Genomic DNA, 19320 nt, shown 5'->3' on the forward strand with positions numbered 1-19320 from the left:
ACTGCAGGATAAAGCATGTGATTACTGCAGGATAAAGCATGTGATTATTTTAGATTCTGTTTGAAGTATTACTAAAATCGCTTCAAAATTATGTGTTGAAAAAGCACAAAAATATCCTTGAGTCTGAAAAATCTTTGGGCTTCGCAAATTCTTTTCTAGCAATCTGTTTTAAACAAAGCCTTAAAATTTTTTTATTTCGGAAAAGATATTAAAAAACTTAAGATTATCTTAAAATTATTCTAAAATCCTAACAGCAACATATTTCAGTTTCAGCATGTTTTTTGGCAAACTCAGCAAATTAAATACATCAACTAAATTAGTATATTCAAAAAAAGTGAATATCAATAAAAATCTAAATCAAAGGAAAGTTTTTTAATGCTTTTTTAAAAAGCATTACGAACTTTATGAAGGTTACATGTACCAAATTCTTGAAAAATAAAGTCAGATTTTCTTTTTCAGATCTAATGGTAACTTCATTTTAAAAGCTTTGTTAACATTTAGTCTATCCATTCCAACATGTAAAAAATATGAAGAATTGACTTTTTGTCAAGTTGTCAAAGTTTTGTCAAGTTGTCAAAGAGCCAAGTTTTTTCAAATTTTGTCAAGTTGTCAAAGAGTCAATTTCAAATTGACTCCAAGTCAATTTCAAATTGACTTTAAGTCAATTTCAAATTGACTCCAAGTCAATTTTAAATTTTAAATAATGATCAACTAGTTGATTTTGGTCACAATGATCAATAAAAAGAGAACCACATTATGATGTTACTATTTCTTTTTTTGTCTGAAAAATACTGGAGATATCCATAATGCTGCTTTTTTATTTGCTAAGTTGTTGTCTCATCAAACTTAAAAGTAAATGGTTTTGTAATAACTGATTTTACATACTTTTAACATAGCGAGCATTACCAAACTGTACTTGATATTTAATTTTTGATTTGCTTATAATGCCACAATAGAATCAGGAAACATTGAGCTAAACCATTCATAGTCATTTTCTGTTATTTTTTAATTACAATTTAAAACTTGTAAAGCTTGCATAATTTCAGCACAAGAAACTTGGTCATCTATATAGACATTTGAATATCCAACATTAGAAAGTCTGACTGATCCAATGAACTGCTTTTGGTTGCTAGATATTTTACAAAGATCTTTGCTAATATATTTTTTGTTTTATCATGCTCTACAAGTTGACTGATATCACTAGAAAATGTATAGAAAGATATCTTACAAAAATTTAACCCACTTAAATCTGTTTCATAATTTTTCTCAAGATGTTTGGTAAGTGGTCTGACCCATTTTTATATTTAAATTAATATTAAATCTTAAAAAAATATATATTTTAAAATAATTCAATATATTTTCAAACAGAAACAAATTTTAAATTTATTAAATAACATAAATCTTTATGAATAATAAATAAAACATAAATGATAAATCTAATAACATGAGTATTTAATAGACAATTTCTATTTAAAATCTTATACATGAAAATTAACTGAACTATTTAAAATACCTTTAAAATTTGAAAAATATTTTTGCATGATTATTTAACTAAAATGTATGCTTTCACATGCTTATCATGCCCATATAAACAATTTTCATGCTTTGTATGTCAAGTGGGAACTCTGGAACTAAAAAAAAAGATTTTTCACCTCTTCACTCCATATGTTATTAATATCCCCACATGTATATTGATGAAGTAAACCATTTACAAGTTGCACTTTTTCCATTTCTGTATTAAAAGGATGAAACAACTCAAAAAGAATTATTCCAACACTAAAGATATCTACCTAAAATGATAACATGGTTACACACAGCAAACAATTAACAAAAATAAAAACAAAAACTATGTAATTAATGAAAAACCTTATTAGTATAAATACGTGAAATCTTTTGTTCTGGTGCAGCGTAAACATTTGTTCCCACATCTGTTGTGAATGAATTAGACCAGCAATTTGCCATGCTTAGATTACCCTCATTAACTAGATCAATATTTTATAAAAAAAAATAAATTAGTAAAAACACTTAATAAATAGATTTCCATAAGTTAAACCACAATCCATAAGTTAAACCACAATCCATAATTTTTATTACTTTTAATTTGAATATTACTTATAACACAACACAATAAACATATAAATTATTTTACATTGCAAATATTTTTAAATAACAATTTTATATTTGATTTGCAAGCTGATTTTCACAGATAGCTGCGGATGCTTAAAACACCTTTTAAGATTAGTAATCTAAAAATTTATATGCAAGATATAGGCAAGCGTTATTTATTAAAACAGTTTAAGTACTCATCATTTAGCTAAACACAGATTGACTACCAAAAAGACTGCCATGTTTTATGTTGTGTCACTCAAAAGAAAACTTTTATATTTAAGCGTTTTTATCTTATAACAAGAAAAAAGAGTTTGTTTAAAATCTGAGCAAACTGCTAGGAGTCATAAATAAGGCAAAAGGGAAAAATTGAGGGGGTAACCCATTTAAGCATGTTACAAAAAAATGGGGGCAAAGGGGACATTGCCCTGGGCACAAATATTTAATAGGGTGCCAAAAAATGTTCAAAATAACTTTTACAGTGTAGAAGTTAATTTGTAAGATATTCCTTAATTTTTAAAAATTATTCTATATAAAACAATTTTTAATATTATTGTAATTATAGTAAATAATTATTTAATATAGAATAATAATTGTTAAATTTTACTTCGATTGTAAGTTCAATTATAGTTGTCAGATTTTACTTCCACTGTAAGTTCATTTTATATTAATTACTTAAACACACTATTAACACTTGTTTTCATCAAAAAATTAAGTCGTCCTCAATGAAGTTAGGTATTGCAATAGCAATGACTAACTTTCTATCATCATAGATATGCATCATATCACTTAATGCCAATAGGTGATGCTGATATGTCCAATAGGTGATATGATGGTAGGCATTTAAGTCATTGCGATACAAAACAAATTGAGTTGCAAAAATAACATTTATTTATAATTTCTCAACTAAATTATTTATAATTTCTCAACTAAATTTAATTAGCAAGGTATAAAATAATATACTTACAATATATAACGTAATTTTTTAGAAAATAATAAATAGAATAAGAGAAAATACTGCTGGCTTAAGTAAACATTCAAAAGGTTAATAATTGTTATTATGTTATAAAGCAAACTAAACGCCAATGAATGCCCACACTTAGATGACATCAATCGAGATAATAATGCGCATGAAGCAAAAGGTGATGCTGGAAATCTCATAATATGTGTAATGAGGTATCTCTTTTTAGCTTTGGAGAAATCTCTTAGTTGAAATTAATGATGCACAGAAGTTTCTACAAATAAAAGGACTCCGGTTAGATCAATGTGCCTTAAAAATGAAAACGTTAGTAATGCTCTTAGCCAAAGTAAAAGATATAGTTGTAAAGGAGAATATATAATACCACAACAGAAAAAAAAGTTTGCAGACAAAAGAAAATCAAAACTGTCAGTTTTCAAAAATGATTTTAGCGGTTTTTTTGTATAATTTCTTTTGAATGTTTATTTATTAAAGAAAGGTATAAAAAAATCAAACTTGTAAGTAATTAAATTTTTTTTTATTATTTAGATTGTGTTTTGCTAGAAAACTTAACATGTCTTTTCATTTTCAAAATTATTCAAGTATTCCAAAAAAAAAATTTGAACATTGAATAAAACACGCAAATATATTCAAGTATAAAGTATTCGAATACTCAAATAGATTGGCCTATTCTTTATATTGAAGATTTTTATTCCTTAAAAAAATATATAAATATTTTTAGTGTTTATTTTGGTTCAACAAAATATTAATGTATAGGTATATAAAAAAATAATTCACGATAATGTTTCTATCAATTATTTAATTTTTTGAAAATATATTTGATGGAAATATATTTTGAAAATATATCTTCCATATAAATCATGTCATCAGTTTGGAAATTTGCTACCCGGCATAAAATTTCAAATTCAAGAGATGTTGAAGGCATCTGTAATAGATATGGTTCTCTTATAACATGCTCTGGTGGATCCACAACTACTTTGCGAAATCATATTTTGCGTCATGGAATTACTATCAATAGCCCTTGGCTGGAGAATCAAGCACCAGCTCTAATCCACCACTTGAAAAAAAAATTTAAACCATCGATAGTGATTTAAAGAAAAAAAAAACCTTAAAGAAATTGTAGCTGATCTAGCTACAGATGGTGTTTCGATTAATACAATAATGAACAACAAATTTATTTGTTCATCGATTCAACAAAAAAGAAATCATCTTCCTTAAAGTCTAACAACTGTGAAGAATTTAATCCATCAAGATTTTTCTGATAAAAAGAAAGTGATGAAACAAAAAGGACATAAAATCAGCTTAACGCATGATGAATACAGATCTTTGAGGAACAGAAGGTACATTGGTGTCAACCTGCATGAAAGCAAATATAAGAAAACCTGTAAAACTAGCCTCATTAGGATTTATGGTTCCTGTCCAGCTGAAAATTTAATACAAAATATTAAGGGTCATTTGAGTTCATTTGATGTCTGTATGGAAAGAAATGTAGTTGGTTCTACTCAAGATGGTGCAGCAATCAAGATGCTCATGCAATTAAAAGACATTGTTGATCAGTTTTGCTTTAATCAAGCAATTCATCTTGGTGTATGCAACACATTATGCAAGAAAAATAAAGACACAAACGTACCAATTCCCAAGAAAATGGACAGTGATTTAAAAGAGGATGAACATGGAATTTACGATGATAATTTTAGTTTTATTTAATGAATAAAACTAAATTTATCACCGTAAACAATGAGATAAATGTTAATTACCTTGAAATTTTGATGAATGTACGAAAAGTAGTGAAATTCATAAAAACATCATCAGTTCATAATCAAATTTTTCAGAATAGTTACTGAGGAATTTGGTAAAGAAATCGAACTGCATCTTGATGTTCGACATTGTTGGAATTCACTTTTTTCAATAATTGCGCCTTTGTTAAAAACTAAGAAATGTTTATTCCAGACATTTACTAAATTAAATGCTCTTGATGTAATCAACAAGCTGGATTTTGAGTCATTAGTTTTATTGCATGCTGCTTTAGAGCCAAACTAGCAGTGGAATTCCTTAGCAGAGAAGATGCAATGTTATCGACAGAAGATACTGTTCTTGAATTCATGCTTGCAAAACTATTTGCTATGAATACAGAAATCGCATCTACATTGCATTCAAATTTAAAAATGAGCATTGATGAAAGAATTAACGGAAATGTTAAGCAGTTGTTAAGGTACCTAAAAGGTCCTTCAGTTGCTCCATTAAAAAATCCTTTAAATTTTGATGGAAAACTTGCATTAAGACTTTTTGTATTTACTTCGAATGATGAGGAACCACTACTAGCTGAAGCACCATGTACAACATCAGAAAGTTCACCTGTTTCTCTTAAAGATGAATTAAACGCACTAAAGATAGCATCACACACTTGCCTAAATCTACTAATCAATTAAAATGGCTTAAGCAAGAGTTTTTGTTGTACTGAAATATGGGTAAAAGAACAGAAAATCTTGAAAAAATTTACAATGCGATGCTCTCTATAAATGCCACCTCAACAGGTGTTGAACGCTTTTTTTTTGAGCTGCACTAGTTTCTGCACAAAAATCAGATCACGATTATCTGAGAATTGTTTAAATCTTTAGTTTTTTTAAAATTTTTTTACAATAAAAATAAGTCATTGTAAGTTTTATTTTGAAATATAAACATAATATTAGAACACTTTGTTTAAATAACTTTTTTAATAAATAATGCAGGATAAACTTACATAAGTTTGGTTATTTAACAAGAAAAACCAAAAACTACGGATAACCGCAGTTTTTTATAAATGCGGTTTTTTGGAAACCCTAATGGCTGAGTGGAGATTGAGCATATGTGCAAAAATTACAAAAGCAAGAAAAGAGAAAATGTGCTAACTCTTTAAAATTTCAGCAGTATCCTACAACTTTAATAGTACCTCTTGAACAGTACTCTTTCATTACACAGGTCAATAACTGTAAATAACTAAGAGAAATATTATTAAAGTATGTATATATGTATATATATATATATATATACATTATTATATATTTATATATTAATAATATATATATATATATATATATATATATATATATATATATATATAATATTGATAATATATATATATTAATAATATATATATATTAATTTTATATATATATATATATATATATATATATATATATATATATATATATATATATATATATATATATATATATATATATATATATATATATATTATAATTCTAGCTAGTGAGTCTTGTGTTTTGCACTAATATATATTATTATATATTAGTGCAAAACACAAGACTCACTAGCACCAAATCTCAAACATACAAGATTTTCAATTTTAGCACTATAATATCCTTTACAGCCTATCATCACTCTCCATGGAACATAAAAGAAAGTTTTTTGAACACATAATCTTTGGCATAAAAGAGAATACTTTTTTTCATGTTATTTAATTTTTTATTTAAACATTTTTATGCAACATGTAGTGAGTTAAAAAATATTAAAAACAAATTTTTATTTCCAGCAAATAATTTATATCAACCTTTAGACATATACAAAAGATAATACAAACAAAAAATTTGCTTGGAAATTTAAAAACAGTTGTTGTCTAAAGTACATAAAAAAACAATCGAACAAACAAAAAAAAAACAGTAAGTATTACATATAATATTATATTTTTACCAAAGAATTTTTCATTAGAAACTTTCAACTTTTCATTATGAGCTGTTCGAGCGAGACCAAAATCTCCTATTTTGACATGTAGCTGTACATCTTTATTTTGAGCTTCATTTAAAAATATATTTGCAGGCTAAAAAAAGTACTCAAATTTTACCCATTCACCTACCATTTAAAATTAGAATTATTGCATTAAAAAATTTTGAAAGAAAAAATTGAAAAAAAGAAAAATTTTAATACAATCATTCGAATATAATCAAATATTGATAACACCCTAGAGAAAGAAGGCTCATTCAAAAAAAAAAGTATCAAGGTGGTGACTTTGTCAACCTCTTTGTTTACATACCTCTACTTATAAAACATTTTTTTTTTGTCATTTTATCGTTTGCACTCTAAAAATTTTTTAGGGGTTATCCATGACTATACATGTTTTATTTTAAGGGTTATATACTCCAGAAGTATTTTATTTTACATATTTATTTTAAGGGTTATATACTCCAGAAGTATTTTATTTTACATATTTATTTTAAGGGTTATATACTCCAGAAGTATTTTATTTTACATATTTATTTTAAGGGTTATATACTCCAGAAGTATTTTATTTTACATATTTATTTTAAGGGTTATATACTCCAGAAGTATTTTATTTTACATATTTATTTTAAGGGTTATATACTCCAGAAGTATTTTATTTTACATATTTATTTTAAGGGTTATATACTCCAGAAGTATTTTATTTTACATATTTATTTTAAGGGTTATATACTCCAGAAGTATTTTATTTTACATATTTATTTTAAGGGTTATATACTCCAGAAGTATTTTATTTTACATATTTATTTTAAGGGTTATATACTCCGAGACTATTACATATTTTATTTTAAGGGTTATATACTCCATAAATAATTTATTTTACCCTTTTTTTTTAAAGAGCTTTCAATTGAATAGTACTATGTTCTCTTACAAAAATGGCTACTTTTTTATTGAACAAAATATAAAAACATGTAAAAACTTAACCAAGTCTTTTCTGATGTGCCAACATCAAAAAATAACATTTATGTATTATGATGTAACTACAAATTTCAATACAGTGATAAACTATAATCAAACAAGATTAACTTAATATTTTGTTCTTTGTTTCAAACTCATGTCATGTGTAAATATGACAAAAATATCTAAAACTAAGGAACTTATTTTTTGAATGATAGCTGTGATTGTGACAGAAAAACTATGAAGCTTATTGAAAAAATTGTTAAAGAATCAGGAAAAAAAAATTATTTGAGAATCAGAAAAAAAATTGTTAAAGAATCAGAGGCTCTTCCAACATCCTATAATTATTCTGCAACAAAAGTTTACACTACTACAAAAAATCAAGCTACATTTGCAGCTTGTGCTGTTGCAAGGGAAACCGTCTCCCTGAAATTAAACAAAAAAGGAAGACCAACATCTACAGAAAGTACAGACAAACATGTACAGTTATGCCACCTACCCTAACCTTAACTATGTGTCAGAATCTCAATGCATTGTGGGACAAGGTTTACTGCATTTTGCAATATCATTGTGTGCAAGAATAATCTTGAGACAGCAATGTCTAAAATTAAATTAAATGGACATTACACTGTTACATTCTTTAACCAACCAAGAAAATTAACAATATAAAAAAACTGTTAATGGTATTAGTATAATGGTATTGGTATTATATAGATAAATGCAAAACATTTTTTTGAACTCAAATCTTAAAATAAAAATTTTTTGAAGTGGAATTTATACTAAGAATAAATCATTTCCAAACAGAAATGGCCTGTTACATTCTCAGATGCTGGATAAAAAGAGAATTTTTCAAACCTGAGCTAAAAGAAAAAATTCACGATTAAAAAGAATGTTCTTGATGATAACAGAGCCTCAATTCATTAAGGAAACAAATCAATAAGGAAACAATGCACATTCTAATTCATGCAAAATAAGCACTAGATAATCAGTATCATGTAAATTGATAGAGAGTGGGATGATCTTGTATTGTGTTGTATTGCCTATACACTAATGTTGATACCATCAGTATCGGTTTGATACCACATGATACTTATAATAAAAAATTTTGTATTGAATAGTCAAATATTTTCATTTGATATTGATAAGCTCTTTATCCATGACTTGATGCATAACTACCTGTAGTGTATGGTAAAGTTGAGGAAGCTTATTTTTTGAGAAAATCCAGATGTGGAATCCCGAAGATGGATCCAGAAGGACCTGCCTTGATTACATTTAGTTCTTCCTCTACTTGTGATCTCTGCTCTTCTTCTTTCTTCTGAAGTTGAATGAATAACTTTCTATGTTGTGTTTAAATGTAGCCAGTAGTATTTGACTGCTTTGCGGCAAGCTTTTTTCACAAGTTTCATTTTTTTTAATATTTTTTTTTTCCTAAGTAAAAGCAAGGTATTAACTAAAGTCTTATTTAAACAAAGAACTGGGTGAACAGGTAAAAAATATAAGTAATATTTAATAATTAGTGATAAGTAGTTTACTTTAGTTATTGAATGTTGAACACAGAATGAAAGAAGATACCAAGCAAGAACAACGATACCATGCAAGATTTAATTAAAATAACAATACCATATACGAAACTAAAATAGAGAAGCAATACCACATAACTAATTAAATTAAAATACCAGATGAGAAAAAAATTTACGGAAGCAATACCACACAATTAAATTAAAATTGTGCTACTATATGAAACAATAAATGATAAGTATAATGTAATGCGCAACCATCCTTGATAAACAATCCTTGAAAAGTTTTACTATACTTGAATTTTACTATTCCTTGAAAAGTACTATTATAAATATTACTAAATTTATTAATAACTTTCAGTTATTATATAAACTGACTACTTTAAATTACTAATTGTTTATAAAAATAAAATACAAGATCTCAATCAAATCAAGGATCAAGCTGCAATGCAAAATGCTACTGTCAATATCAAAACAACATCACTATAACCAATATCTTCAGTAACAGTAATACAAGATCTTGATATAGATACTGAAAGGTATCTTATCAATACCAGACAAATAAGATTCGATACTGATTATCTAGTGCAAAAATGTTTCTGAACTAATCGATCAACTTATTAAAAAGGAAAAATCATATTGTGAAGATTGAAATTTTTCAGAGGATTTTTCGAGTATTGAACAAGTATATATATTGTAAAGTGAATAAACCTGAAACCAAATTCACATACAAAAAGAGTTTAAAGCAAAAAAAATTCAAGTTTAAAGGAGTTAAAAAACATTCTAGTCTTTCTTGAAGATTCTAAAGAAAATTACATCAGATATAATGAGAATTGCAACTGAGTTACTTTTAAGCATTTGATATAAAGCTTTGCCACTAAAGCTGCTTCATTAAGTCACCAGTTGGTGCACAAAAAAATTTAACAAACAGGATTTAACTCTTTGGTTTTCCATGGTAATGGGTATTGTTTATAAATTATAAAAAAGAGTTTTTTTAAAAATTATTATAAGAAAAATAATTTTTTTTGAAATTAATAGTATAAAATAGTATCATCTACACTATTTTTTTTAAAGCTATGAGACAGTACAGAAAAGATGTAGCCACTTTTAGTCCTGTCATTTCCAAAACTGACCACACTATAGTCAATACAAGGAAAACACAAATAAAACTATTAGTTCATGCCTACAAATACTTCCAGAGGTGGTTTTGCTGTAACTTAACTTTCACTTAAGGATTTTACATGTTGAAGTCAAGCTTTGTTTTTATCAAAATACTTTTTAAAAGTTTTAACTGCAATTGGGACAAAGGGTGTTTAAATCTCTAAAATAAGGGTGTTTAAATATCTACAATAAAAATTAGTCTTTTTAAAAAAATAAATAGAAGCTAATTAATGTCACTATTAAAAAATGCTGTTAAAAAGAAAATAGAAACATTTAATAACAAAAAAAAAAAAAAACATAAACAGATAACATAAAAATAGGAAAAAACATAAAAAGAGCATAAATCTTAACTTATGATTTCATAATATATTTCTAGCGTTGTTGTTAATTTACAATGTAAAATTTATAAAATATATATTACACATACAATTATGTACAATTTAAACAGATATAATATATTTATGAATATACAAATTGCTAGCATAAAAACACAAGTTTTCAGTGAATTTATTTTTCTGAGAATTATTTGTAATACTAATACTTTATTTGCACTTTTTATTAACCTCATATTAGTCTAGATATTTTCTCTTGTAATTGCAAAGACATCTTTTTTTATATAAAAAGACCCTTTAAAATCTCTAACCTAAATTGTAACATATGGAATACAGCATACATCTAAATTGTAACATATCAAAAATTTCAAAAGAATTGAAAACTTAGAAAATTTGTAAATTTAAATTTTTTGATTTCTTTTATTTTTAATATAATTACAGAACATAATTGATTTCACCATATGTGCATTTATTTAAACATTTACTATTTCTAAAATTTTTAAAGAAAGTTTTTTATTATTGTTAACAACTCAAAGTAATACTTAGTTTGAGTACCTTCCATAGTACTCAAGGGAAAATGTAGCTACTTCCATAGCACTCAGTGGCGTAGAAAGGTCAAAAAATTTGGGGGTTAAAACACTATAAGGGGGGCTAAGGCAGCCAGAATCAGAATTTGAATGGAAAAAACAAAAATTTTCCAAAAGTTCCCCCCCTGTTCCTATAGCACATTATAATAATATGACTAAATAACATGGCACATAAAAGCATATTAGCACATAATAAAATTACTAAACAACACAGAGCATAATATTACTAAATTATTTAGCACAATATAATAAAGTTATTAAACAAAACATGATATACTTAAAAAGAAATACTTTTAAATCTCGATGCAAAAGTCCTTTAGAATGAATGTATTGCAATGCACAGATGATTTGCTTCAAGATATTAAGGTTTGTTTTTTTGTCAACATCTAAACCATATATAACATGTTGAATATAGATAACAACAAAATATTTTATGTATATATGTATGTAAATAAATAAACAAGATATAACAAGGTAATAACATAAGATACTAACTTAAGCTAATAACATAAGATATTAACATAAGATATTAACGTAAGATATTAACATAAGATACTAACATAAGATATTAACATAAGCTAATAACATAAGATAATAACATAAGACAATAACATAAGATAAAAACATAAGATATTAACAATATATAGAAAGTATTAAATAAGAAGTTAATAAAAACAAGAAAGATGTCTTATAAGATATGATCTGCAAAAACAAGAAAGATGTCTTACAAGATGCGATCTGCAACTATCACAAATCTAGCATGATACATCTCTATCCCGAAGATAGCATAAAACATATCTACCCCAATCACCTGAAGTGATATACCAACCTGATAGACGCTAGATGGAAACACTTTTTTCAATAAAGTTATATCTTAATAAAAAAACATTTTTTGAACTTTATTAAAATATATTTAAAGTTTTTAATTTTATGAACTTTAAAATTATTTTCAGCTTTTTATGAAGTTATCTAAGAATTTATGTTTTAAAGTAGAAAAGTTCAAACACTTTTGCAAAAGACAGGAATATTATATTGAACAAAGTAAGTTAGTCTAAAACACAGATAACAAAAAAAAAGTCTGCATATTCCTACATACTCAACACTCAGAATTAAATGAGGTTGTCAATAATTTGCCAACCTCAATCTTTCAGAGGTTGGCATCATGTTACTATATCAATGTGTTGTGTTGACTGAAAAAAAAAGCCATGTTAGAACATACTTGTATTATTATAGATGAAATGTTATGTGATGATGAAATTCCTGTATTATTAAAAAAAAAAATAAGTCTAAAAAAATTGCACAGTTTTTAATCAGGAGACAAAAAACAAAAATTTTCAAAATTCTAACTTTTACTTAACTATCTCTGATTATTAAATAAATGTTTAAGATTGTTGAATGAAAGATTTTGGTTTGCATAATTTAACAAAATAACTAAAGTTTCCTTTGAAAATTTCATAATTTTAAAAATGAATACCTTTAACAGATTTAAGTTTTTCATTTCTTCGTTTTATCCATGATTTTAAAGTTAACTGACAAAGTTCCATTTGAATAAAAAGAGTCATAATCAATTCCTAGAAACAAAAAAATAAATAAAACTGTTTTCTAAGTTTCTATTCATTTCAATTAATGCTATAATATCACATTAGCATGGAATTACCAATTGAGTCAAAAAATGTTTCTCAAAATATTTTTGTACAAGCTTTTAAAAAACTATTTCTTTGTTTTTACAAAACTTAAACGTAAAGTAGTTTTCTTGGTTTATATTCAACAATATTTTTAATTTTGTTCCAATCAATTATTATTTTACATTTAACAGGTGTTGAATAAAAATCATTCTCTAAAAGGTGTTCAATAAAAACCTGATATTAGTAACCTAATGACTATGCAATTGAAAAGTAAAAATCCATTTATCATACTTGATTATTTAAACTTTTAATTTTATATTTTTTTGGTTTTTAAACATATTTGTATTTATTATGATAAAAGTCTTCTTATTATTTATTATGATCAAAGTCTGACTTGCTTCTTGATCACATTTGATCACACTTGATCTTTATACATTCATATATTCATATTTTTGATATTTCATCCATGGTTATTGGAATTGCAAACATGTTAATTGATCATTCTATTACCATTCTCAGTCAAACAGGACTTGTTCTTTGAAAGCTATCTACTGGTCAAACAAACATAGCATATAAAAAACACCAATCATCAACAATACTTGCCTTCTTGTTGCTTCTATCTTCTTCTAGTTGCTTAAAAATGCCAAAATTGGATTTAAAGAGAGAAAGCTTATTGTTACTTTTTAGACTTTTTTTCTTTTCTTTCCAGGTGCCTTAAGAAGACCTAATGGTTTTGTCACAGAGCACAGCAGAAGAGCATTTAACTAAGAAGTTCGCCCCTTTTTCCTTACCGATGGCGCAAAATATGCCCAGAGCGTGTTTTAAAACCCAAATCTCTTCCTTCATGCAGTCAGACAGACATGCTTTAAGAATGATCTTAATTCCTCTTATAAAGATTCTACATTTTCTTTTAGGAGCATGCAAAGCATTCTGAATTTCACTTATCATAAAGTTCTTGCTGTCACATACAGGCATTTGTTGATAAGGCAAAAAAGCATAATGTAGTAAAATACTTTTTCAACAGTTCTTTGGTTTTTGGAGTGAGCAGTCATCAAAATACTTTCATGCAAATTTCAGGCTGTAGGAAACAGGCAGTTACAAGCAAAATTTGGGTGATCCCAAATTTTTCCTATAATGGTTTAGTTTTTTGTGTTGCTAAAAAAAACTAAAGAATGTTAAAAAACACATATTACTTAAGACACCACTTAAAGTAAATAGTGAATAACTAAGTCAATAAAAAAATAAATAATTTTCTGTTATAACGTCAACAAGTCAGGAGTAAAATAAGAAGATTGAAATCTTTTACTTAAATGAAGTTATTATAAATTCATTTAAGTAAAAGATATCAGAAAACTTCTATTATGCATTAGATGCTAGCAGCGAGGCAAAGGCTTTTAACATATTAAAAGCCTTTGATACAGTTCGGCTCTTTTCCATAAGCTAATAATTATCTCAATATTCTAAAGAATTATACATCTTTAAATTCTAAGGACTTATAAACCTTTATTCTAAGACTTATAAGTCTTCAAATGGAATACTATTATCATATTTAGGTTGGTTTTACTGAGGTCCTCTCACTTTTAGACAAGGTCTAAAACTGCATTGTAAATGTTGTTGGAACTGCTCTAGCTTGAGCTTCTAAGCTATCAATGTAGGAAAGCATCTATTTATCTTTTTTACAAATACTGCCATGGTTGCTGTTCAAGTGAACTACCATCACTATTTCCATCAACTAAAACTCAATTTACATTATTTTAAATCATCTATATACATCTTGTTCTTTAACTCTCAGGAACTTTCAACAAGGTTTTTAAAGAACTTGTTGAAAATGTTCTAAAATGGTGACTACTCTAAAAATGTTACTAAAAATGGTTAAGACTCAAATTGGATTTTGATTTATCAATTTTTAAGAAATATTTTCTTATTTTACTTATTTTTGGCACCTAAAATTAAAATAATAAAACACTTTTTAATATAGTTTTTTAAGTGAAAAATAAATTAAAATTTTTTATATTACCTTTTTTACATTTTTATTAATTTTATGTATATTACCTTTTTTATATTTTTAATAATATTTTTAAAAATTTGTGAAAGCCAAACCCATATAAAAACTTAAAAGCAAAATATTTTTAAGGTAATGAATTATTCATTACCATTGTTTGACACTATTTCATGCCTATGTGAGCATATACACTAGTTTCTACAAATTTAGGTCAACACTGTACAGTGATGAACCCAGACCTGTTTTGATACCGGTGGAGCCCCAAAAAATATTTATTTGTTATTTTTCTTTTTCTGCTTTAAAAGCAGTAGTAAATAACTAATTTTCTGTTTATTTTGGCTAATTTATTTTTTCTTTAGAACAATAAAATGGATTAAAAAGTAATTATGTGCCATAAGACATTAAATGTTCAAAATTGTAGTTTGGTTACTAACCAAACTTTAAACTTAAAAAATGAATTAAAACTTATTACAAAACTTAATATAAAGACAAAAAAATTTATAAAATTTTTTTTTTGAAAGATATATTGATTTTAAAATATTCATTAAGGGTAATGTTAACTTGTTGGCAATTATGAGTTAACTGTTTTTTTAATAATAAAATTACAAAAGTAATAAATTCAGTTTAAATAACAATCGCCCAAATTTAATTTTTGAATAAATGAACTTTTGATCTTTAGCTTGGTATTTTATCATACACTAGGAAAACAAAAAAACAAAAACTTTTTTAGAAAGTTGTTTTTTTTCATATTCTTTTCGACTTTAATAATGACAATAAAGATCACAATAACTAATTAATGATTAAAAAATGAAATTAAAATTAAAATATATAATATATTCTTTTAATCATTATCTCTTTTATCTAAAAGGCTTTTATTTAAGGCACTGTAAAAATTATTAACCTTTAGTAAAAATTAAATGAACAGAATATTTAAGCTATATTTAGCTAATATTTAAATCAAAATGGAAAGTTAAAATAATTATTAAATGTTTATGTTTTGTATTTGAATAACTATTGTCTATATAATATATACAAAAATTATTCAAATACAAGACATAAACGTAATTACTAGAATGTTAATTTTTAAAATACTACGCTAGTCTTCTCTGTTTGAAATTTTATGCCAGCGCACGAAAAAGTGCTGGTAGGATAGTCATTTTTAAGTTAACCTGTGCAATTTTAAAATTTCATTTTTTTCTGTTATTTAAATTAAAATAAAAATAGCAAAAAGAATGCTTTGAAAATACTAGATAAAAAAATTAAAAAAGTTAAATATATAACATAAAAGTTGTTCAAATGAACAAAAAAACTTTTGATGCAATTTAAAACAAAATGCTTTTAGTTTTTTGGCAAATGCTTTTTTAAGCGCTCGCCAAAATTTTTGCAGGTGTGTGTGCAAGCACGAAAAGACATGAGTGCGAAAGTGCTGGCTAAATGGAGAAGACAGCTATGCAGTTTGTAAATATTGATTAAAAATTGTTAGAACATTTTAAACATTTAATAAATGCTAAAATTAAAATTACTAAAATATAGTTACTAAATGTTTTGAATACTTTAAATAACTTTCAATAAAAATTTATTAATAGCGAAGTACTTGCAACTTGAACACTTATTAAAATCTTTAAATAACTTTTAAATTCATGTATTCATAGAAATTTACAATGAGACACTATTTTAAATCAATTCCATATCTTTGGATGAAACTAACCAAGCTGAACACAAACAAAGTTATATTAAAAAATCATTGTCATGGCGCCGGTTTTAACTGGGGGCAAGGGTGGGGCATGGGGGCCTGACTATATCAAGAACACCCTCCTCCCTCCCTCAAGTTGCCTGAAAAATAATGGTACCCATAAATAAACTCTGGATTCATCACTGCTGTAGGTAGTACCTGCCCATAACCAACAGTCGATGTAATTATTGAAGCTCCTGCAGACAACTACTTCAGTATGGCATCATCAGTGATGATATGTTGATATGATATATGAATAGCTAAATTTGCATTTATCAATAAATATGACATAATACAGTGGCAAAGTAAAGTAATTTGCTACATATTTAAATCTGCATTTATCAATAAATATGACATAATACAGTAGTAAAGTAATTTGTTACATTCGTAGCTAAATCTACATATATTGATAAATATGATATAATACACAGTGTTTTAAAAACATTTTAAAATGGTAATATCATGGTCTTTTACATCTGCAAAAGTCATTTGAAAAAAATGCATCAAAGGACTAGACGGAGCTATCAACATTAAGTGAAATAAGGAAAAAATTAGGAAGAGAGAAAGGATAAAAAAATATATATATTTGAACAGATGTTTAAAACAAAACAAAGACATTAAAGTAAAACGTATAGTAAAAAAAATAATAATGATAATATAGGCATCGCACATGTACTACAAATGATAAAATCAGACTCCTAAGGAAAAATCATGACCAACATGCAAAGTCTATAAGAAATAGAATATAAAATACAAAATTTAACATAATATACACACACATACGCAACCATATACACATACACATATTTAAATATATATATATATGATATATATGGCTACAGGCAATTATAAAGAAAGCAAGGATGCATCCCTGACGAGCGATGCTAGTCATATTTTATCAGGCTCTCTGAAACATTATTGGTGAATATATTGTTGCCCTAAGGAAGTAGTTTCCTCTATATTAGCCCACTACTTAATTTTAATTTGATTTTACAACACCATAATTTTTATTATTTTTCTACATTCCCCCATTTGGTTTATATATATATTTATATTTTGTAGCATATTTTATTTTCCCTTTATAATGTATAAATAGATAGATATGTTTCAGACATTTTTTTAAATATTTGTTTACATTAAGTTAATATATATGTGTCTATGTATGTATATATATACACACACACACACACACACACACACACACACACACACACACACACACACACACATATATATATATACATATATATATATATATATGTACATCTTTTTAAAAAATACACATATATGTATATAATATTATTTATTTAATATGTATTTAATATGTGTATATATATATATATATATATATATATATATATATATATATATATATATATATATATATATATTATATATATATATATATCAGGCCTTGTTATGAGATTTCGCTACGTAATGAAAACGTGTAACGCATTTCTAAGTAACTTAACTCAGCAAATATATTTTGTATTGTTAGCAGTTATATTGCGTCACTAGCATCGTTTCAAGTACCGCATTGTAATTAAAGTTATTTTATTAACGCGTTGAAAATCACACAAACAGTTTTTTTTTCTCACTATAACAAAAGTTACAAATAAAATCTAAGTTCCTATTTGGAAAATCATTTTTATTATGTTTTTCAAATATGAACTAAATTTTATTTTGAAAAAAATATTTTTTTAATAAAACGTAATATAATATTTGTTTATTTTCTTATAATTTTACAGGTTTTTGGTTATTTTATTAACTATTAATAAATTTTTTCTTATTTATTTTGTAAACTCTTTTTAATAGTGTTTTTACACAATAAAGAGTTTTTTTTATTTATTTATCAGTTACCAATAATATATTCGTGATCATAATTTATTTTCATATATTAAACAAACGTCATTAAAACTTTACGTTATTGAATTAACAATAAACAAAATATCTTATTAATAAAATATTTACATCAAAATAAATCGTGCATTTTTAAAACTATTATGACAAAAAATAATTTTTATATTTAAAAGGAATTTATATATTTAATTCCTTAAGATAAAACTTAAAGCACTTTATTTTTTTTAACAAACTTTTAACAACAATAACAAAAAATTATTAAACAAACTGTTTTTTTAACAAAAAATCTATTAGTTTACAATTGCGGTTAAATGCTTTTACCTACGACTTTATTTCTTCTGAATAAATGTCACGTTAACAACATCAAAAGATAATTTAAATATTCTAAAAGATAAAAATTTTTGCGTAGCGCAAAACTGCTGACTGCTGAACGCGTAGGCAAATCGCCTTTTCGCAGGCAAAATGCGAGCTGCGTAACGCGTCTTAACAAGGCCTGATATATATATATATATATATATATATACATATATACAAACATATATATATATAAATATATATATATACGAGTGTGTGTATGTGTATATGGTTGTATATATATATATACATATATATATATATATATATATATATATATACACACACACGCACACGCACACACACATACTTAGTACTTTTTCTTTGTTTTGTTTGCACATTGTTTTTATTTCATTTTATTAATTTTGTAGTTGATTTTATTATATTTATT

At 25.5% G+C, this 19320-nt stretch overlaps 1 protein-coding gene across 1 annotated transcript in view; it reads right to left on the minus strand.

The window, feature by feature from the left end:
• Positions 1–19320, minus strand: part of LOC136072101 (probable serine/threonine-protein kinase DDB_G0268642) — a 56777-nt gene that overhangs the window by 3059 nt on the left and 34398 nt on the right. Inside the window, exons 10-14 of the mRNA XM_065820395.1 lie at positions 12831–12927; positions 11648–11742; positions 6776–6902; positions 1867–1982; positions 1653–1790 (exon numbers count right to left, since the gene is read on the minus strand). Of these exons, the coding sequence (XP_065676467.1) occupies positions 1653–1790; positions 1867–1982; positions 6776–6902; positions 11648–11742; positions 12831–12927 (573 nt within the window). The remainder of the gene's footprint in view (positions 1–1652; positions 1791–1866; positions 1983–6775; positions 6903–11647; positions 11743–12830; positions 12928–19320) is intronic.

This window comes from Hydra vulgaris, chromosome 15 (assembly GCF_038396675.1).
Source record: "Hydra vulgaris chromosome 15, alternate assembly HydraT2T_AEP".
NCBI classification, from domain to species: domain Eukaryota; kingdom Metazoa; phylum Cnidaria; class Hydrozoa; order Anthoathecata; family Hydridae; genus Hydra; species Hydra vulgaris.